Source organism: Phlebotomus papatasi, chromosome 2 (assembly GCF_024763615.1).
Source record: "Phlebotomus papatasi isolate M1 chromosome 2, Ppap_2.1, whole genome shotgun sequence".
NCBI classification, from domain to species: domain Eukaryota; kingdom Metazoa; phylum Arthropoda; class Insecta; order Diptera; family Psychodidae; genus Phlebotomus; species Phlebotomus papatasi.
The window spans coordinates 103,786,439-103,810,008 of record NC_077223.1 but is presented as its reverse complement, the minus strand read 5'-3'; the positions used below and the strand labels follow the sequence as shown (position 1 = coordinate 103,810,008).

Here is a 23,570-nt window from a genome sequence, read left to right as displayed (position 1 = left end):
CGATAGGGACAAAAAAAGCCTAAAAATTTAAGTAATTTTTCTGACAATACTAATGAGTGATAATTTTCAATCTAATGAAAAATATTATGTTTGAGCATTGTAGTTTCTTTTCCGAAAACGGTTTTGCTTAAAAAAAATTGGAAACATAAAATATATTTAAAATTATTTTTCATAATGAGAATTTAAAAATGCGTCATTATTTAGCTTAAAAATTTAATATATAGCAAATAACTGGAGAAAATATAAAGAAAAAGTAACTTTTGGTAGTGAGGAAAAATAATTTTCTTTATGGGACACCGGTGTTCCAATCGTCTTTGAAGGGTTAAGCGCTAAAACCGTATTTGGGTCCCGGTCAAAATCCCGAAAGATAAAATCCCGAAAGCCAAAATCCCGAAAGTCAAAATCCGGAAAGCCAAAATCTAGAATTCTTTAAAGTGTCATAGCTACTCCCACGATTGCACCCGCGCTTACTGGAGGCAAAGGGAAATTTTCTGTGTATTGCGAAATTATTCTACACATTATCCTCCATTTAATTTCATACCTTTCAAGATTTTGAACATTCGGGATTTTGGCTTTCGGGATTTTGCTGCCTGGCTAAAAGCATGTTAATTTTTCATTGGAATAGCACCGTAATTGACTTAACTTTATTTTGATTCCTTTCACGACTGCCTGGTGGTTCCGGAACAAGATGGAGACTGGGAAAACAATCGTGACAACAACCAACACAAAGAAAAGTCAATAATGCAGAAGCACTTGAGAACAGTAATGTGCTAAAAAAATGTTTAGGGAAAAGATGTCTTCTTTTAATTATTTATTGGAATAGCACCATAAGGTTTTAAAAAAATTGAGTAACAGAACGTAGTGCAACTATCATATTGATAAAGTTGCGCTAGCCATTATCTAGTGGTGAGGAAAGTAGTACTGCTCTTTTCAAAAGTCTATTAACTGTCAAATAGTTGAAGAATGGATGACACTTCTACTATCATGATAGTGCTAAGCAGACTCTCGATTATCCTAAAACTTAAATAACTCGGATGACTAAATGCAGTCCTAATATTATGACAATGCCAAGAGGGCTCTTATCCTAAAAAAAAAAACAAAAATTGTATGTCTGAAGGTAAAACTTCTACCATTTTAGTGCTTAGGGGTTATCAACTGCCATGTAGTCTTTATAGGACGCAATCTAACTATCACCGCGGTGTCACATATAAGATTAATATTAATATTAAGAAAAGCCAGAGAGAGAGGTATATAGTATTCAAAATTCAAATGGAATATCACGTGTGTTAGAAAGAGTACACTCTAGTGGAGTAATACGATGAGTAAGATATTACTGTTCGTATTAATTGCTTTCTGAATCGTATTACAGGCAATTCGAGCAATTTTCCATGACTGCCAACTGTGATTCGGTCAGTTTTCGAGCGAAACACAAGAGAGAGGCAAGGTAAAACACTTGCTATTTTTTTTTGGCATTCTTGCAGTTCAGAAAGTATTAATCTTAATATTAATCTTAAATGTGACATGATCATCATCGTCATCATAATCATTATTTCGAATAAAATTACGCTAAGCCGTCTCTCGGCTAATCCTCAGGTCTGTCAAGGCCCTAAGAACTAAATAATAGAAGGCAGGATTAGTATCCTGCTAAAGCTTATAGGGGACATTTGCCTGTTTATGGGACACTGCGCACTTAGCCCCCATTTTAAAAGAAAAAGCATTAGCACACATGAGATTTGCTGACATTGTCTGGAGGATAAAGAGGACAACATTCCCGACCTGTAGAGCAAGGGATATCTTTGGGCGTGTTTGTATTGCCTCCAGAAAAATTCTTGGTGGCCTAAAGGGGATTTGAACCTGAGATATGTACTTGCATCACAGAGCGAGTGCTCTACCACTTGACCTATTGTGTGCCCCCTCATTAAATGCCCTCTCCTGCAATATTAACACTTACTTGAAGAGACTCTTCTCATTGGTACATTCCGGTTGCGATACAGATCTCTGGACATTGCTCCTAGGCGACTGGGCAGGTCCGGGCGCCTTGTCGGCCGCTGTACACATGTCAAAGGAGAAATCGCTTTCGGACGGCTGATAAGATGTGGTCATGGCCTGTTTAGCGGCCGCTTGTTGTTGCTGCAGCTGAATCTGCATTTGAATCTGCTGTTGTTGGTGCAGAATGTCAAGGATGGTGCGAATGTCCTTCCTAAGAGTCACTTCCAGCCCATCTATTCGCTGTGTAATCTCATTGAGCTGATTCGCGAGGCTCCTGCAAAATTATAAAATGAAGTTAGTTTGGCGCACACCTCTTAGTATCGCGTGTTACGACTTACGTGACATCATTCATGGATGTTTGGGGCTTCACTGTCTCTTGAGACATATTAGTGTCGCCCTTTTCACTCTCCTTGGCACCACACGTGCACATCCTCGTGGTTACGGCACTCAGAGTCACAGCATCGGCGGATGGTGACGCCGCGGCGGTTGCAACGGTGGCCGCGGTTTTGAGAGATTGCACCGTTGGGCTGTGTTTGTGACTGGTCGTGTGTCGAGGACTCTCTGTGGATGGTAAAGTTTCATTAGAGTTTTTCGGCTCACACCTCTGGTCTTCCTTATCATCGTCACAAATCGCAATGCAGAACACAGTGCAGCATACGTCACATAGCATTAATTGGCAACATTGGCAATATGGGATGAAACATTTATATTATACGAATTTATTTTCCACCAATATTCTCCCATCCTCTAACAAATTTTATCTCCAACGCCAATCAATTTTATTTAGAAAAAAAAACCAAACTATTTTTGGTACTTCAAAGACACGAGGGACCAACAAAAAAAAACTTCAAACAGGATAAAAAAAAAATTAGGAATTTTAATTAGATTTTATGTCAACTGCACAATTTAAATCCATGCTTCAAGAATGTGTCTTGGTTATTGCAAAAAACTATGAGAGCTTTGTCTCCAGGATTTTCTCGCAGGCAAAGTAACTTATTCTGCCACAATCTTGCTCACGACTGAGATTGTTCCACTAATAATTTATTTTCAAGCTAAAACTCTGTTGAAGTACTTTTAATTGAGATTTTTTTCAGACATATTCCCAGTTGAAATTAGATAAAATTGTTTGTTTTCCACTGCATGAGCTTTTACTAGGCGTCTCCACTGCAGAAACATTTTATTAAAAGTTATTTTGCCTTCAGAAATTGCAGCAATTACATGACAATAGAAGCTCTCAATCGCAAACAGGAAAGTGTTTATGGTCAAAACAGGACTCGACATTCACAAAAATTAAAAGAAAAATATTACAACAAAAAAAAACCAACACAAACATAATTAATTACACAAGTTAAAACACGCATCGCTTAAGAGCTTACCAATATTTTCTAACGGTTGATGCTTAATGGATCTCAGATCGGGAATACTTCTCTTAATGTGTGTAATCATCCCTATATATTTTTGGGCATTTTCTCATTAGAAAGTTTTGCTATGTTATGTCACAGACTATTATGACTGTTGTGGTGTTAAATAAATTTGTGGAATGAGGATGAATGATAAGGAAACAATTGCGATAATTACCTGATATGCTGTACTGCTGACGACGATCGTCGGCTGTGAAGTCCATATCGTTATCACTCATCTGACTGACCGACACTCTATCGTTCCCTAAATCACATCTACTTTGTGGTCGAGTATGAAGGTTACTTCTGCAACATTTCTCTAATTGTAATAAACTATTTTGGGGGAATGGGGAATAATTCAATTACAGCAGAAATCTGATAGTAATTAACTGAGATTTGTACTTTCTGAATATAGCTTCGTTTGAGAAACACTTGTATTTGTATCATTACCTTAATTGAACTCTCTAATGCCCTAGAAACACTTACGACTTTAGCCAAGAGACGGCTTAACGTCATTAATATTTAAATAACGATTTGACTAAATTCCCATCAGTTTCCCACTAACTAAGCCGATCATAGGCTGAATACGAGAGACTAATTGGTCAGAAATCGATGGAAATGTAATCTGATCATTGTTTTGATTATAATTACGTTAAGTCGTCTTTCGGTTTAAGTCGTAAATGTATCTAGGGCATAAAGTTCATCAATATTAACTTAATATAAATACGCAATAATCTTATTATCGGAATATGTTTTTACGAGATTTTTACTAGAATGTTGCTCTGTGATAAAAAGAACATCATTAGCCTTGTTTTCTTCTTTTAGAATTTATAAGAAAAAGAGAATCTAGAAGAAAAACGTGTCATAACGAATATTTTATTTCTCAACGGGCTCCAAAATGATGTAGTGATTTGTAATCAACACATTATTATAGGAAGAGAAATGTGATTTTCTTAAAATTATATTTGTCAAAATTTTGAAAGATGCTGAAGCAAATATTTACCAAACATGAGGTAATTTTTGGTATTTTAACTCGATTCGTTCACTGGTAAAAATAAGAAGATCACCAGGGATCCATTCAGAAGTGTCGATTTCTTGACGTTTAATTAAGCGAATAAAAACAATTAAAAATTTACGTTTGTTGGAGAAATATGCTGTGAGTAATAAGTTTATGATAAAACATGTTCTATCGTGGAAAATATGCATTCCAAGTTTTAATTGTGAGAAAACCGGCGTTAGGAAAATTTATTAGAAAGGAACCAGAGTTCATCGAAAAGTGGAGTCACTCTTAGAAAAACGGCAACTCTTCCCAAAGCTTTCGGCTCGGTCTCCAAGCCTTCATCAGGCGTTGAATCCCACTGAATCCCACAAGTGGACGGCTTGAAGACCGAGCCGAAAGCTTTGGGAAGAGTTGCCGTTTTCTAAGAGTAACTCCACGTTCCGACGAACTCCGGTTCCTTTCTACTAAATTCCTAAGTTTTAAGTTTAATTTATCATTTGCGAATAGATCAAATATGCTTCATTTGTGAATCAATATGATCCTCCTACTTTAGCTGAGATTCTTTACAATCTCAGCTTTTGTAGTCTGAAGTGAAATGCGACCTCGTGAGATAGGGCCCAAATTTTGGATCTACAGAGCTACACGTTTTGACACTCATAGATTACGAATATCATATGCGCCAAAAATCAATTTTCGTGGACGTCTAATTGTCAAAATTTGAAAAATTTTAGTGTTCTAGAATGCTATTGGAGTACTACAACCCTACTGTCATCTCAAATTCATCCGATTTAATCAAAATTCCGATTAATGGAAAAATGGATTTTCGAATATTTATACAACTAGATGAAGATTTTTCTCTAAATTTCAGTATGTTGTAGCTGAGGCCTGGACCTTTTTAACAGTGGGTCACACTCCTCCCTTGATGTTCCCTGACCTGAGCTATAATCAAAAATGTCTTGACCGGACTGCATTTTCCTTCTTTATGGAGCAATTTCTATGAAATCTTAACGTATTGTTTCTGAGTTCAAGACCTTTTCAGTAGTGGATCACATCCGTCCCCACTCTATTTCACTGTACCCCGACGAAATTGACCGGACTCTAACTCTAAGGTTTATTTACCAATTTCAATGAGCTTTTCTTCTTGTTTAGTTTTATGTACTCGAACTATTTAGAATAGAAAATGGTCAGTGATAAGCCCAGTAAGCTTATGTTTGCTGAGATTCTTTGCACATGACATTCGGGCGCTTGCAACACGGGGTCCTTACAAATCTAAATACTTGAAAATTCGATTGTGAGTTTAATTTCGAGGATATAGAATCGCGTCGAGCTAATTTTATTCATTTCGACCGCCAAGAACATTTTGCTCGATGCAGTTTCTTTACCCTCAAAATTCAATTCAAAATCGAAGTTTTAATAATTTCGAGTTGCAAGCACCCCGAGGTCTTCCGTAAAGAATCTCAGCTACCATAAGCTTATCAGGGTTTATCACTGGTTTTTAAATTTATGGAAGCCCACTAAATCGAATAAAAATGTGATAATTTCATCTCATGCGTGATACTATTTGCTCCAGAACTTTTTTTCAGAATAATCACAAAATTACCTTTTAGAAAACGGCTCGATAAATGTATTTCCTTACAAAATAGAGGAAAATGATTTTAACAAATCGTGGGGAAAAATTGCTGTTCAGCTTCAGTGGATATTTTTCGGAGAGAAGCTCCGTCCGGACGGGGTAGCACAAGCTGTGGAGTCTTCAACCCAAAACGAACAAAAAACTCACTCTTCTCCAGAGCTTCCGACATGCTCCGTGTCTTCCTCAGTGGCTGAGTAACTCTAGTAAATTCAAAATTGATACACTGTTAAAAACTGTTTAACACAATGAACTGAAGAAGACACGGAGCGTGTCGAAAGCTCTGGAGAAGGGTGAGTTTTTGATCGTTTAGGTTGAAGACTCCACAGCTTGTGCTACCGCGTCCGGACGGAGCTTTCCTCCGAAAAATTTCCACTAATTTTAACAAAGTTGTAGAGTGGTAAATTTCCTATAAATCTGCGCTAATTAGAAATTTCTGGAGTGCTCGAGTAGCCTATAAAAAAATAATATATCCGTTTTGTGACTTTTTGCCCCAGTCTCCCTTAGAGCAGAATCACATTGACAGTAAAATGCTTACCGTATTTCGTTAATTTATGCATTTTCATTGCAATTCTTACGCAAATTCTCGATTACTGTATTACCTTATCTCATACTCGGTGGCACTAGGTGAAAATAATTTAAGAAAATTGAAAAAATAAAACGAAAATGCAATAAACGGTGAGCAAAAAACTGTACGATTAATTTCTCGGTTCATTTTTTTGTTCATCGTTTATCGAATTTTCGTTTTATTTCTTCAATTTTCTTAAATTATTTTCACCTAGTGTCACCGTGTACGCGATAAGGTAATACGGTAATGGAAAATTTGCGTAAGAATTGCAATGAAAATGCGTAAATTAACGAAATACGGTGAGGCTACGGCGATCATTTTATTGTCAATGTGGTTCTGCCCTTAATCAAAATATATGCTTGATATTTTCAAGCAGGAAATTTTATGAATATTTATTAAAACAATATTAATAAACTCGTTTGAAATATGCAGCTTAAAAAATAGCTTTGTGGGTTATTAAGATTATATATTCCCTTACGTTTGTAATGGTTCACTGACGTTAGAGTGAATATTTTTCGTAATTTTTTTTTTATTTTCATTTTAAATTAAAGGATATCTTCTTAAACCAATAACAAAATATATTTAAAGAGAATCTAATGAATAATATCTAAGGTGGGCATGACATACGCTTTTGTAACACTCAGAAGAGCGATTTATACTCTTTAATTAACTATCAACAGTCTACCAATGTAATATATTGATTTTTCAACGCTTCAAAATATTTATACTCCCTCAGGAATATTCTTTCTCAATATTTAACTAAGAAAAAGGGAGATGTATAAAAAATATGATTTAATAATTCATCTCAAAAGGGGAAGACACAGTTTTTTTCTTTTGAGAATTTCCAAGAAAACTTGTTTATCAAATATTTATGTTTCAAATAAAATGAAGCTTTTGAAAAAAACATTTTTATTAATTTCTAGAAGAGAATTTATAGCAGCAGCATCCAACTTTTATTTGAAGAAAGAGAAAAAAAGAGACATAAAAAATTCTTGCAAGGTTTTCCATAATTCCCAGGTTGATTTCCAATTTTTAGTGATTAGACAAGAAATACAATTAAAATCTTTTCAGGGCGATTGAATTCCAAGTAAATGGTACAGAAATATTCCTTGCAATCAAAACCAATTTTTTCTTAATAAATCAAATCTCAGTTTGATTAGTATTTGATTTTCTACTGCAATTGTCAAGAAAAACAGAAACTCAGTAAGGTAAACTTACAGCCTATATGATCTAGTTTCACTATTTCGCTCTCTATCGTGGCTGGACGTTCGCATATACCTATGTCTTAACTCTACACCGCTCTGTTCATCCTGGGAGAGCAACAAAGGAAATAGAGAGTAGACACATTATAAACATTGTACACTGAGTTTTCTAAGTGGAAGAGAAAAAAAAGAGAAAAAGAAGCGAGAAAAAAGAAAAATCACTAAAGAAAATTTTCCACTCTTTCTAAATTCTTTGTCTCTCAAATTAATTTTTGTTTTTAGGATTCTCATCAAAGTTGAACTGGCTAATTACTAATCCATCAAAGACTCTAAGTAGGAAAAGAGAACTGAAACTCTATGCTGAATTACTGAAAGTTAATTAAAAGGACTCACATCTCTCATGTTGTAGGTGATTTCGAGATTGTTGACAAAACTTTCGTAGAATTCTGGATAGAGGTCTAGGACGTCCAGAAGATCTTCGCGATGTATTTTATGAAGGTCACAGTACGTGAGAGCCCTAACATTGCTATTGGACTTCCCCAGAGTGGGATGAATGCAGGGATTCTCTCCAAAAATGTCATCCTTGCCTGCAATTGAAGTAATTCCACATTATCACCAAATAAAAAATTCCTTCTATGTAATGTCTTGTAGAATTATCTAAGCAAGACATTATGCAACCACTTATCCCAAAAGTTTGCTTGTATTACCCATTATTGGGTTGCGGAAACTCCCAAAAGTTAAATGGCATAAGTTCTTATGAGCATTCAAACCCAAAATTATCGTTATAAGTCATTTAAAGGTCAATTATGGATAATAAAGCGTGTCCACGATAAAATTGTTCCCAAGAATAATGCTTTAAAAATAAAGTACATAATATTAAAAAAAAGAAAAATATTTTTTGAAACTTCAATTTTTAGATCTATTAGTTTTTTCGTATTCAAGTATTTGGTTGGCGAAATCTCTAATCTCCTTCTTGAGTCCTCCCATCAAGTACAGTACAAGGTCATCACCGCGGTTCTTGGTTGTTTCATTCCATTTTTTCTTGAAGTCCTCGATGTTCTCGACCCGTTAAGCTTTCTTTTTCAGATCGTATTTGATAATAGTCCAATATGTTTCAACTGGAGGGAGATTTGGAGTGTTTGGCGGATTCATCTCCTTGGGTACATAACGAACGTCGTTCTCCTCGTACCATTCTGTGGTTGCTTTTGAGTAATTGCACGACGCCAAATCTGGCCAGAAGATCGGGGGTATGTCATGGCATCTGTACAGAGGCAACAGGTGTTTTTGGAGAAGAAGAGAGAGAAGAACCCCTTGCTCTGACGTCCATCCCAAATAGCAATTTGGAGTAAGATTACCGTTGGATGTATGTATTCTGGATTCCAAAAACGGGTCCTTTTACGGTCGTCAGAGAGTCGAATGACGGAAAGTGGGGAATAATATGACGGTAATTACGGAAGTCATTTGGCGTCATAATAACTCTGAAATTACCCGCCTACGACTAAAATATGACGCCGACTTCCAGTGCACTAATAAAAATTCTTCTCCTCACTGGATATATTTGAGGGGAAATTTCACTTGTCAAATGGCAAATAGAACTATTCAGAGCTGTGAATTCGCAAAGTAATTGATATTTTCGCGTGTTTTCTCAACAATATAATAGTGTACATTGGGAGGAAAAGCTCCTTCAGTAGAGATGTGTGTTGTGATTCGAAAAAGTACAATGCCGACAGAAGTTAAGTGAAAATTAGGCAATTTTTTTTTCATGATAAACACACAAACATTTTTTTTGCAAAATGAAATTTTGTGATTTAGGAGTTTGCTCCAGTCTCTGGAGTGTCCTGTGATTAAAATTTTGTGTCGAAAAGACCTATTTAGTGAAAATTTTAAAAGATTTCTTTGTGTTGTTGCCATCCAATGGGAAAATTTTCTACATGTCGGATGCCTCATTCAGCAATAGGCGAACGGCAAAAATCTTCGCAAATGTGAGTAGTGAACTAGGGAAAAATTAGAGAAATTTACATAGAACGTAGTAGAAAACGATGGAAAATGTGAAGAATTGTTGAGAAAATATTGTCTACAGTGGTAATGCAATACAAAGTTTTGAAGTGCACTTAACGTTTTCATTCAAAGTGTGTACGTCGATTTCGTACCTATGTGCTAGAGAAGGACGCCAAATGCATTGTTTTTGGCGCGTCATTTTTTGTACAAAAAAATACCGTCATTTGGAGTCGCTTTTGTTACTGAATGGTAGAGTAAATTTTAGAACCGTAAAACAACTATTATATTACTAATTCAATCTTGAGTAATGCTGTGACCAAAATTCGACCCGAATATGACTAATTTTTAAGATTTCAATCAGGAGTAATTTTTTTGACCATTTATTAACCTAACCAATCATTTTTGAGTCAGAGTATTTTTTTGCGGATTGGGTATGAGCAGATCGGCATCCAAACCATGTACTTTTTTTCGAAACTTTTCATAATTTTTGTACCTGTAATTTTTCTTACATCCTGTGCGAGACTTTGCGGTGTAATATTACTGTCCTGGTAATTGTTTGAAGTCTCCTTTTACGTGTGTTTCATCATCCATCAAGATACACCCACTAAAGCCAGACATCATCTTATCGTGCAGCCCTTGAGCTCGTGTTTTAGCTGACTGACTTTATGCATCCATGCGATGAGGGGCTGCGTTGGCCTTAAAAGTCTTCAGTCCATTCCTGTTTGATTTTATGCACAAGACTGGGAGAACATTTAAGTTTTTTAGCCATATCCCTCACAGATGTCGACGATAATCGCCTTTTCGAGAAATCGAAGAATCACCCTCCGGACGATCTGGCATGAGCTATTTGTGAGTTTTCCAAGGTCCGTGTAATTGATTCCAGGATTTTTTACATACGTGTACACGATCAGTTCCCTTCCCTTTTCCATTATTATTTCGTCTCAGTGAAAAATGAACAGAATTTGGTGAGACTTTCACCAGAAGAAAGGCAAAAACACGTGTTATAATGTTTATCAAATATCAAATCATTTGGAATAATTTTATCGTGAACACGCTTTACCAGAAGATGGAGAAAATCTACCAAAAACTGTTAATTAGAATGGGGTTAAAATTTTTCCTATAGGTTGTACATATAATGCTTCGATGGTTCTCAAACTAGCCAAATGTTGGGAAAACTAGCAATTAATTCCAGATCCCCGTTTTATTACTCTATGAGTGGCTAGTTTAACCCATGGTGGATGAGTAGGTTATCAATCAGTAAGAAATTTCCCAAGGTTTTTCCTCATACTTCTAAAGGCAAAAAACAAAAGACAAAAGGGCAAAACAAGCGACTGGCAAGTTGGCTTTTTTATACGGAGCTATTTGAAGCCAATTCCTAAATTGATCTCGGACTCAGCTCACAGTGTTCCGAGGAAAAAATTTATTTAAACAAAAATTTAGTATATTTATTCCTCCATATGGAAAGGTATCTGATAATACGGAAAAACTTCTCACTTTTTAAATATTTAGCATAACGATCACGAGTGCAGAAAAATTTCCATACGCATTTGTATGTGAAAGTAATTATTTGGCTTCAACTTTGAAGGCCACTCGAAGGGGACTAGGGGCAAAATAATTAAATTTGCATTAGAACTGAGCCAATTTAATTTTTTACTGCTGGATCATCCACTCATCCTCAAAGGGTTAATCGCGTATTTCTTGCTTATAACAGCGTTTTCCTGTGAAGTATACTCAATTAAAATTTTACTCCACTCAATTAAATAGTGCAAGAGTTATAAACAAATGAGTTTTTAAATGGCAATAACGCATGCCTTAATGATAGGATTCTGGAAAATTTAATTATTCGTCTGAGCGTTTATTGAAAGCTTAATTAAATGGGAAAATGCAAAATATTGAAAGAGCTTTGGAGGAGAAGCTCTACGAGATGTTTTGAAAGATTGTATTTTTATTTTAGCATCAGCTAATATTTGTTTCTAGAGATTAGTTGTGCACTATTATATTCATATTTTACTCTCAAACTCACTCAAAATTGCCATCACAACATCATCCTTGAGTATTTCGATGGATCCTCTAGCTATAAAGTAGAGAGACGTTAGAACATCGCCCTTGTGCACAAGAGTATCTCCCGGAGGTGCGTGGGTTGTCTTGAATTTGAGCGAGAGTGCTCTGCAATGAGACAAGAAGAAAATAAAAATACCAAATGAGGATACTCCTATTTGACTGGAAATCTTTTTCCCTTTTCAAATATTGTACCTTAAGCATCCGGGACTGGCACCCTCGAAGGCAGAGCAATTTGTGAGGAGGTTGCGATTGAGATGGAGACAAATATCTGCCTGAAGACACTCGGGAAAGCCTTTGAGAACGGAATTCATATCAATGCCATTCGTATAAGTCCATGCATGCTGAAAGTACTCCTGAAGTCGCTGTCTCAGCGGATTTGGTATCTAAAACCCCAATGAAGATGCGAATGAGTGACTCTTCTCAAAATTTAACTTTTCTTTTATTGTCTTCCAAATTACCTGATGGAATCGAATGAATTCCCGAACACGAAGCATTTGAGTGTGATACCGTGCTGTACCTGAGTACAATCGCTGAATGATAGCTGATACATTTCCGAAGATACTTGCATACATGAGAGCTTTGTGGCAGAGAGATAGAAAAAAAAGCACAATTTTATCGATTGCACCTGATGGGAGTCATACTGTCGAAGTTACTCACATCCCACGAGCATAACACAAATGGTAAAGATTTTCTCAGCATCCGTGTTGGGTGCTACATTTCCAAATCCAACAGAAGTTAATGATGTAAAAGTGAAGTAGAGAGCCGTTACGTATCGTGACTGGAAAAATTGAGAATTTATGTTAATGCTTTCCAAGTCATAACGTGCAAAAATTCAGGGGCGAAAAGCTCCCAAGAGGTGCTAACTTCCTAATTAATTCACTTCTTAAGCAGGAAGGAAGCTCATGGAGTGATGATTTAGAAAATTATTACTTTGAATTGCACCTCGAATAATATATCATCCGATTTCATCAGCAACTGTGCTATCTGGATTTCTCTTGTATTTGGATATGTGTCTCAAACAAGTGACGTATATAGGGGGAAGTGGGGCACCTTTGAATTGGGGCAGCTTTGAAATTGAGCTTTTTTCTCCTATTTTTAAATGAAACTGGACCTTATTATGATATAATTTAGCTCAACAAACCAATTGCGAAGCTAAATTGCGTCATGATAAGGCTCAATTCCATTTAAAAATAGGAGAAAAAAGCCCAATTTCAAAGGTGCCCCAATGCAATTCAAAGGTGCCCCACTTCCCCCTAAGATGGTTATCAGATTGAACCGTGAGCGGCCATCGTCGAAATTGTGCCGATTTGGAGCTACAAATCGCCAGATTGGCATTATTTTGCTAAGAGTTGCAAACAATTTGACAAGACAATGACAGATCAGCGTGTTCATTAACGAAAATCGGCAGATTTAAATGTTAGTTCGCTCTTATGAAGTATAGCGTTTATTTAAACCTGTCTAATATAAATTTCCTAGAGATAATTTCAGTGGTAAATTTTAAGGCACTGTACTGGGAACATTAATCTTGTAGACTTACTCGGCAAACCGGCACAAGATCGACAAAATTCGTGCGAAATCGGAAAATCGGTACAATTTACAGATTTACCGTGAACCTTGAGCGGAACAGTTATCTACCTCTTTGTTTCAAATGACTGCAACGATGCGTCGTTTGCAAGAAATAAAACTACACAAAGCGATATACACTGGAACTTTTAATCTACTGTATAGTTCTCAAGTTTTTGCAGTATTTAATAACATTTTTTTTAGTTTTTAGTTTTTATTAAGAAACAATTTAAACAAATATTCTCATTTTTTGTTTGGATAGAATTCGTTTAAGCTCAGGGGAAAGTGCTAATGCTTTGTATGATATCAAGTTTCATAATGACAACATTTTTCCTATATATTAATTGTGACTCGGTAATATATTTTAAAAACTGGGCACCTTGCCCTAGTTTTTAAAATATGGATGCAGCGAGTTACATTAATTGAGAAACATGGGAAAAATTTGGTCATAATTGAGCTTGGGTTCGTACGAAGCATGGGTATTTTCCCCTAATTCAATCAGAATAGTTTCTAATCCACCCGAGAATATGAACTTTGAATGGCAGTTTGATTAACTACCTGTGCCAGGTTCGGATGTGTTCGGATAAAACAAAACAAAGTCATAATCTTTAGATTGAAAATAAAGGACGTGCTTGTAATTTTGGACACTGAGCGTAAAGTTGGACACCACCGAACACGGGGTAGTAAGTTGGACTTGATTAGTTGGGTTCTTGAAATGAAAGAGAATTGAAGTCCTAATACAAATTATCAGCTGTCCGAAATTACAAGCAAAGCGTCAAAAATTAATGTCAAATTCGTGATTCATTTTTAATTCGTTTTCGAAGTTATTAGAATAAATTTTAGAGAAAACAAAGACGATAAACTACTTTACAAGATTCCAAACAACACTTCTGCCCCTCCTACCAAGTTCAATATGTATTGAAAATATCGCACTTCAAACTTTGGGAAAATGGCCTAGACGACCTAAATAGCCTAAACCAACCCTATATCAAATTATAAGCACTTCCCCTAATTTAAATATAAATTACATTTTTTTTGTTACTTTTCATCAGGAGTCTAAAAACATTATTCTTAATATATTTAAAATTGATTAAATTGTAGATAATGCACTGTGTGCTATATCGGACATAAAGTTTCTCGAAATCTTTTGCTTTCCAGAACTTTTCCAGATTTTTGCAGCAGTATTTCGTTCGTAGATGTGTTTCTCTTTTAGTTCTTTAAAATTATACAAATTTAATAAAATTATTTAAAAAAAAAATATAGAATTTGGAGAAAGAAAATAAGTGTCCGATATTACGAGCAGTCAGAAATTTAACACAGTTCCCCTATTACTAATAATTTTAAAAATCTTTAAAGCGGTCTCAAGCCGAGAGACGTCTTAATGATGATTTAACTAAATTCCACCTGTTTCCCACTTACTAAGTAAGTCGTTTCTCGGCTTAATTTGTTATTTGTGAGTATTGAAGATAAAGACTTGAAGATTTTTGATAAGAACTAAAGACTAAGTTTTTTTCGCTCTGTTTGCTAAGTACTTTTGAATTTATGAACAATAAAAGGACATTATATTTTTCATATTTAATAAACAATATTTTTTATATTTTTTTTAATATCTAACAATTTTTTAATGGTTCATTAAAGAATTAACTCCAATTTTTTCGATATTTAAATACCTTTTACTTATGGTAAATTTTGTACTACAAAGATGTCGAATTGAAAGAAACAATTTCTTGAATTTAACTCCGCGTATACACAGAAAAAATATATTTTCTAAAATTGTTAGTAAATGTTTGTGAAATCCTATGGAGGACTTACAAAATGCTCGTGAATCGTATAACCCACAAACAAGTTCGCAAAATTTTGTACTTTTTTCACAAACATTGTTCGTAAAACGATCATTTGACGAACATTTTTTGTACTTTTACAAACATTTGTTCGTAAATGTTCGTAAACACATAAAAAAAATATTCGTAAAATTTTGTCATTGGTTCGTAATTTTTTGCTAGACAAACAAAAAAAATACGAACAAATACGTACAAACAAACATACAAAGGTTATACGATTCACGAGCATTTCGTAAGTCCTCCATAGGATTTCACAAACATTTACGGACAATTTTACAAAATCCTTTTTTCTGTGTAGTTCCCTCAATGGTAATAGACAGATTTAACCCTTTAACGACGAGACACTTTTTACGGAATGAAAATCAACAATAAGAATTAAACTGAGAAACATAATCTATGATAAGTTTTACATCTAACCTTGGAAAGTCCAACAGAGTCTGATTCGATGTATTTTGTCCTTCTATGAACGATAGGGACAAAAATAGCCCAAAAATTTAAATAATTTTTCTGACAATACCAATGAATAATATTTTTCGCTTTAATGAAAAATATTACGTATGATTATTGTAGTTTTTATTGCCAAAAGAGATTTGCTTAAAAAAAATTGGAAGTATAAAAAATAAATAAAATCAATTATGAATTTGAGAATTTAAAAATTCGCCATTTTTGAGCTTAAATATTTACTATATAGCAAATAGCTAGAGACTTGCAAAAAATATTCTAGATTCCTTCAACCTTCTAATTTACAATTATGAACAGACATAAGAAAAAAAATAACTTTAGGTAGTTAGGAAAAAATATTTTCTTTATGGGACACCGGTGTTCCAATCGTCCTTAAAGGGTTAACTTAGTTTTTGAAGAAAAAAATGTAGAAGAAACATCTTGTGTCGGTTGAAGTTTCCATTAAAACTTTTCAATTGAGTTTTTTTTTTTAATAATCCGAAAACTTTTCGTGTCTTTTTCAGTGAGATTCTTATTCATTTTAAGGATTGTATACCTTAATTGAGGGTCCTCCAGTTCCATTTGGAAAGTAGTACTCCTGACTATCACTTGCTAACGAATCCAACCAACCAATTTTCGCCTTTAGGATTGGTCTTTCTGCATTGCCAATTGCATACCTGAGAATCACATTTGAGAGATACAATAAAAAAATGTATTCAAGTTAGTTGGAATAGAGCCAAACTCATCAAAATCCTGATTTCAGGTCGAAGAGCAGTTTTTGCCAGGATGGAAAAAAAATCTATTACCAAATGCACGCCAGCCAGTGAGCAATGAGAGCAAATGTGGCCATAAGCAGGACAAGAACTGCAGCTCCATACTCGGAGTACCTGTCGATTTTCCTGGCCACTCTCACAAGGCGCAACAGTCGGGCAGTCTTCAGGAGCCCTATGAGGGTTGTGGTCTGAAAAGAGATACAAAAGAAGAACACAAACTCTAAGGAATTGAACCAGGAGATGATTTTATGTTTTTTGGTTTTTCAAGTAAAATTTTGAAGAAAATATTTCTTGAATAAATCCAATTTATTGGGTGGCAAAATTTTCCTTATACTATCTCCATCTCATAAGTAATCCAATTTTGAGATATTTTTCTGCATCAGCTAACAGTTTATTAGATTCAGAAGATATGCAATAAGTTGTGAGAAAGCTAGTTTATAAATTATCAGAAAAAAAGCAACTGGAAAGTTAATAAATACAGCAAAAAGTTTCATTGAGTAATAATTCCATATTAAAATAATTTTAATAGAGTTCTCTCGAATAGATTGAACCTTTTACGTTTAAAACTTACTTAAAATATTTGCATGTATATCATGTTATGACAAGTTTATAAATATTATATTCTAAATAGCAGTGTTTTGGCTGTGTCAGGTCTCTTAAGGAAACAATTTTCACATCTCATATCAGCAGAATATCTTGTTTATGTTATTTTTGACGTGATTTCATGCAAAGCTCTGCAATATATCTTCCGAATCTAACACTGAGCTTTAGCTTTTTGAAGAACTAATTCAAAATAAGTGAGAAAGTGGGAAATGAAAAATAGAGTTTGAAGAAAAACAGAAGAAAGAATCACTAGAGAGTGTTTTATAAGATTTCATATCTTTTTAGATATTAAAAATTAGAATAGACTAAAACATTCATTAAAATAATTTAAAAAGAAAATTCACAAAAAGTTCTTGAATTCGTTATATGGTGCAGTGAATTTAATTACTAGGAGCATCTCTCAGTGGATTAAATAAAACATTAGGGTCTACAATTTTATCGCGTGAGTCTTCGTGTACACATCTAGGTACATCTAGGATCGTATACATCTAGGATCTTGCAAGGTGACTTATTCAAACAGATTACCAGATAAATAATACTCTTGCAAATGCACATAACAGTTATATTATAAAGGGACAGATAATTTCACGAGTGTTCTTCCATCTAATGAGAGTCATGAAAATTTTGTGAAAAGCAAATACTTCAATAACCCCTAAGGTAAAGTGGTACAAGTTGGGCAATGGTACAAGTTGGGCAATTGTACAATTTGGACAGGGCTTTTTTTCTTGATAAATTTAGTACTTCATTTTTATTTGTATATTTTTAATGCTTTAGTTTTATAATTTGGTTCCTTGTGCTTAAAAACAAATTTTGTACTGTATTTATCAAGAAAAAATCCATGTCCAACTTGTACCGGCGAATTGTCCAACTTGTAACACTATGTCCAACTTGTATCACTTTACCCTAACTATGATGTTAAATTACATTTCTTTTGTGCACAATTATTTACATATTGTTTTTAGTCTTTATGTCTCAATAAAAAATTGTTATTATCTAAATTTTGAAGACATAATGTTTAAAGGAACTAAAAAAATTAATTTAAGGAGAATTCTTCCTTAAATTTTAATTAAACTGAACGAACTTTCTAGATTTTTACTTGTACTAAATTGACGTTTTGTGATTATAACTTTTGTTTCAAAAGAGGTAGTTCATCTGTTCCGTACCTAAAGACAAAACAGTTAGAGATATCGCCAGGAGGGGAATTCTGTAACGCTCTGGCAATGCCATATGACAAATTGTATTCGAATCTTAGGAGAGCTTTTTCGAAAATGCGATTCTGTAGCCGTGACATTGCCATTTCAGCTCGCGTGGCTTTGTCAGAAGTCACATATTTGAGATTTCTGGCAATTCAAATGACAATAAATTTTGTTAAACAAATCCACCAAGACGTGGTGTATTTTCATAAAATCATCAAGTAAAGGGGTTTCATTAAAAATTAAATGAATTGCATTTTCGAACTCATATGATATGATAAAAAAAGCTCGCATGGCATTGTCAGGTTTCGAACTCATGCGTGACAATGTCACGAAAATTACAGGATTCCCCTACAGGTCTTCAGTAATATTCTATAAATCAATATTTCTTATTCCGATAGCTTATAGCCGAAATCTACCCAAGAGAAAATGCATTCGAAAATCGGTTTCAATAACCAATGAAATGGCTTATGTAATTCCTGTTCGAATTTCGAAGTGCGTTGAGTGTCAAACATGTGTCAATCTTCACTTTGTCGCAGGAAAAGTAAATTAAAATTCAGCTCATAAATTACTAATGGCTCCGGAATACTTTTTAGATCAGGTATATTTCATAAAATCAAAATTCACATCACAGTGCACTCTTCTTCTTCTTCTTTTGAACATCACACGAAATTAAATTTAATTTAGTCCAATTTTGAGACGCGAATTTGGATTTCGTGAAATTATACAGAGCTAAAAGGTGCACCGAAGACATAAGTAACTCTTTTAACAAATTCATAGTTTGAAATTTTAAACTTGTGTGAAAATCTGTAGTTGAAAATTCGAAAATAAATTTGAAATTCTTCGAACACCAATGATTTTGTTAGCAGAGATACTTGAAGAATCAAATTCAATCTGTAAGAACATCCATTCAAGTTTTTCTGCCTTCTTTTCCTCTACAAAAAAACAATGTTTCTTTTAAAAATTGGTTTGGAATAAGAATCCAGTTATGTTAGGGTGAAAGGAACGTCTATTTACACTTTAAGAACTAGTGTCAGCACCTATTGTCACCCTACTCTGTACCATTTGGGATATAAAATTTGAACATCTCTGTTTATAGTAAAATCTATATTACAGAAAAAACGTTATATTACTTATATTTTACTAGATACATTAAATAATATTCAACACTTTGACAAAAGTGTCAATATAGGTTCCCTGTCAAACAGACGTTCCTCCGACCCTATTTATTTTTAAATTTGTTTTTTTCCAGACTGAGACGTTTCTTTTAATGACTTCTAATGATTTTTACCAGTTTAATGATTAAAACCCTCTGAACTTCGTATTTTTTTGAAAAAAGTTTTGTAAAGTTAGATTTCCTTGAAAGGTCTTGAAATTCAAAATAAGTTTGAATGAGTTCCTAATAATCGTGTTAGATCTTTAATGAAATGGTATATATTTTTTATAAATAAAATTTCAAATGATTTCTGAAAAAGTATTCGCGAAAGACTAGGAAATTTTGATAATGGATGACTTTAAAAAAAATTTTTGTGATGAATATAGTACGACTTCAATATTGTTCACGCGTTTATATTCCTGGATTTTGTATTGCTCGAAGTCAAAAAGAGAGCGGTATATACAATGAGCCTAAACAGAAGTAGATTATGATTCTCCAATAGTGTCTTGGATAAAAGGTAAATGGAACTCTATTTGCACAAAAAGTCGTTGAAATTCGAAGAATTCAAATTCACTTTCGAATTTTCATACTAAATTTTCGAACAAGGTGGGGAAAATTTATCAAATATCGCACTAAAAAGGTGGCAAAAGAGTTACTTAATGATTATGGAGTGATTAAATACTGGGGCAAGAACAGTAAACGTCGTTGTTCTGTTTTTTCCTCACAAAAATGTGAAGACCGTCACATTTTGACACTTGAGCACTTCGAAATTCGAATAGGATGTAACTTCCGCCACCTTGCGGAATTATCAAGTAGTAAGAAAGTCTCTTTTTTGGACCTTCAAATAGATCGAATTTTTCAAGATCTACTTCTGTACGGAAAGAATCGGTTTTTTCGAATTTTCCAAATTTGACAGAAATATTTTTCGATACCGAATTTTCGAAAGTCAAAGTTTAACCACTCTAGACGTTCCATTTTTAAACCGATTTGCTTAAATTTGAATATTTTGGAAAGCTCGTGATATTTCAAATACACAGGTATTGGTCTTAATTGATATTGAAGCGATAAAGTACTCGTAAATGACTTATACCCAGCACACAATAACTTTTATTTTGTAAATATGTTTTTGACATTTCAATAAGAGTAAATGAAACCTAAATCTAGTCATATCGCTCCCTCTTATATATTTTATTAATTAATATTTGATTTTTTTTATTTGTCGAAACGTTTGTTACCTGGCTTGAGGTCAAACGGTAAGAGATATCGATTTCGAGACATTTTCGAAATTCGAACATAAAGTTACACGAGCCACCTGGCCGAATAATTAAGATGTCAAAATGCCTTGCTATTACTTTTGATGATGATCTTCGAATTTTTCTAACGGCGTTATCACACATGCACATTAAAATTTTAATGTGATTCACATTAATTGTCGCTTGTGAGCGTCCAAATATGTTATTTGTGTCTTTGAGTCACTTAATATTTGGGGTTTTTCTATTTATTGATAAAGAAGTGGACTTGGCCTGCAAAAATAAGTTTAAATTTACCTAAAGCAAAAATATTTTCCACATTAAAAAATTAAAGAGAAAATCGCATTAATTTTTCGCATTAATGCTATAAATCAATTCATATCAAATTTTGCGGGCCAAGTCTACCTTTTTATCAACAAATAGATCAAATTTTGAATATAAAATGATTCAAACACACAAATTACACATTTGAAATCTCACCAGCGACAATTAATGTGAATCATATTAAAATTTTAATGTGCAAGTGTGATAACACAGTAATTCTAGCTGTGAGCACAAAGATGACAAAGATTTTATATTATTTGGACTTATGTTGATCATTTATTCAATGGAGAAGTATCTCGGTAGTATCAAGGAATATATTCTACGTCTTGTTCTTTGATATCTTTTATATAATGAAAAATATGACTATGTTCGGTATAGTCCCTTTACGAATATGCCCCACTATCCTCTAATTTATTCAAATATTTTCGCCTCAACTGGTGTTTGATAATGTTATAGTCCTACATGTTACTTTTTGAATCCTGGGCATGAACCTATAAACTTATTATTATTATTATTTCTAATTTCATAAATTGCTTATTACATTTTAATTCTCGTTTTCTTAATTACATAATTTACATAATTAATTCACTCTGTTTAACATGAACATTAATTTAGGCTTTTAGTTCAGAATAACTAATTCTAATACCATCTGAGAATGTTCAAAACCACTTAAACTTATTGAAATAATTTAAAATAGTGCTATTGCATTAATGGATTAATTTGAAATATTTCCTAAATGGTAATGAAATTTCTTTAATAAATTGCATTGTGCTGTATTTGAGTAATTTATTATAAATTGTATTAAAATATATCTCTATTTGGTGTATTTTAACATCACTGTTCTCTACTAATATTTCTCTATTTACACTTGGTGTAAAATTTGGGTTTCACGCAAAGTAAGTGTGTTGGCGGTATGAAAGCTTTTGTGGGAAGCAAAGCTCATATTGTTCACATTTATTGAATTTTCTCAAAAGCACACATATGAATACGCAAAATTTACAGTGAGATTCGTACCATGAAAGCTCTTGTGATGATGTATAATACGATTTCACATAAGATTGTATAAAGTTGTACTTTTCTATAAAGTTATATTTCACTTTGTTCTCATTGGTGATTTTGCAATGTTCTTTGAGAAATAAAGCAATCATTCTAAGAAGCGGGAGGTACATATTTTTTCGAACATGAAAGTTTTTAGTGTTTCTGAAATGATTCTTTTGGAAAGATCCCTGTGCCAAATGAATGTCTTTTAAAGAATTTTTCTTTAATGTTATAAGCTTTTGAAAGCTCTAAGAGCTTTCAAAAGGACTCTCTTTGGCTTAGGAATCTTGGGACGTTGTTCGTTTTTTCGTTTAAATTTTATTTTGTATTTTTTTTCTTTTTTTTTAATCAATATTTCAATGTATCTTTCGCCAATTAATCGTGTGGAATTGGTAGTGTCAACAGGTCCTTTATCGAATTGTGTTATCTGAATGAGTGTGTCAATGGGAGGACAAAATGTACCAAAAAAAAAAACACGGCAATGCTCATAACCAGTAAGAAAAATTGTAGTGTAGTAAAAAATCGATATACGTGTAAAGTACTGAGAGTGAATTAAATATGAAAGGAATTACAGATTGAAATGATAAAGTTTAATTGATAAAAAAGGGAAAAATTGATGAATAAAAGTTGGAAAAATAATTTAATATGGAAATACCTCGTCTTTATCCAAGCCCAGCTGTAAAAATACATAAAACGGACGTCATTTTCATGTATGATGACACTTTTTGTGGGGTTTTTTCGCTATTTCTGTTATAGATTTTTTTTTGACTTCAAATGTCCTTTTTTTTCAATAGCAATAAAATTTATGTTTGCGAAAGATTGTGTCACTAGTCTCTTAATTTATATGATTATATTTTTCTTTATGGCAAAAAGCATGGAATCAATAAAATGGAAGAAATGTGTGTTGAAAGCAATTCTGTAAGCGGGAATAATTTATTAAATAAAACAAGAAAAAAATATATTGTTGTTGAGAAACTTATTCTTTTGATAAAAAAAAAGAAAGTATACATGAGTTTTTTATCGTACTTCTTTTTTTCTTCTCTTGTTTGTGAGCTTTTTTCTCTCTATTAAATTTTTCACTTGGATTATTTTATTGATTGGCTTCAAAACAGCCACTTTTCATCTGGTTAAGAAATTCTTTCCATCTCTCGCTCAATTTTATTAACCAATTTTACATTGAATAAAAGAAATACTATAATAAAAATCGCCGAATTATGCAATTTACAAATTAGGACACTTTCTAAGCTTCAATTGATGTTTTTTTCCAAAGTTTTCCAAAGATTCTATTGCTTTCAAATAATTTTTTTTTTAATTTAAATTATCTTGTAAAAGGTTCCAATAGTGGATTTGCATCCATTTTCTTTCTAACATTCAACGGTCATAAACTTGAACATGTTGAGAGGGCATAAAGAAAAGTTAAGACATATAAAATGATAAAGATAACCGATGAAATAAGAATGATAGAAATGAATAAAAAATTTCTAGATGCAAACATTCAATACAAAATTGGTTAACACCAAATATGCCTACAAATATTGAGTCA

At 33.4% G+C, this 23,570-nt stretch overlaps 1 protein-coding gene across 7 annotated transcripts in view; it reads right to left on the bottom strand.

Moving 5' to 3' along the window:
* The window catches only part of LOC129800533 (potassium voltage-gated channel subfamily H member 6), a 148,862-nt gene that overhangs the window by 3,461 nt on the left and 121,831 nt on the right, over positions 1 to 23,570 (bottom strand). For 5 of the 7 annotated variants that reach the window (XM_055844991.1, XM_055844990.1, XM_055844994.1 and 2 more), the window contains 13 exons: positions 22,683 to 22,703; positions 16,497 to 16,651; positions 16,247 to 16,367; positions 12,503 to 12,623; positions 12,304 to 12,422; positions 12,038 to 12,228; positions 11,808 to 11,950; positions 8,180 to 8,373; positions 7,803 to 7,894; positions 3,568 to 3,695; positions 3,366 to 3,437; positions 2,328 to 2,550; positions 1,952 to 2,263 (listed from right to left, as the gene is read on the bottom strand). In XM_055844991.1, coding sequence (XP_055700966.1) covers positions 1,952 to 2,263; positions 2,328 to 2,550; positions 3,366 to 3,437; positions 3,568 to 3,695; positions 7,803 to 7,894; positions 8,180 to 8,373; positions 11,808 to 11,950; positions 12,038 to 12,228; positions 12,304 to 12,422; positions 12,503 to 12,623; positions 16,247 to 16,367; positions 16,497 to 16,651; positions 22,683 to 22,703 — 1,892 coding nt within the window. The remainder of the gene's footprint in view (positions 1 to 1,951; positions 2,264 to 2,327; positions 2,551 to 3,365; positions 3,438 to 3,567; positions 3,696 to 7,802; positions 7,895 to 8,179; positions 8,374 to 11,807; positions 11,951 to 12,037; positions 12,229 to 12,303; positions 12,423 to 12,502; positions 12,624 to 16,246; positions 16,368 to 16,496; positions 16,652 to 22,682; positions 22,704 to 23,570) is intronic. The other 2 variants (XM_055844993.1, XM_055844992.1) reach the window with 2 other exon arrangements.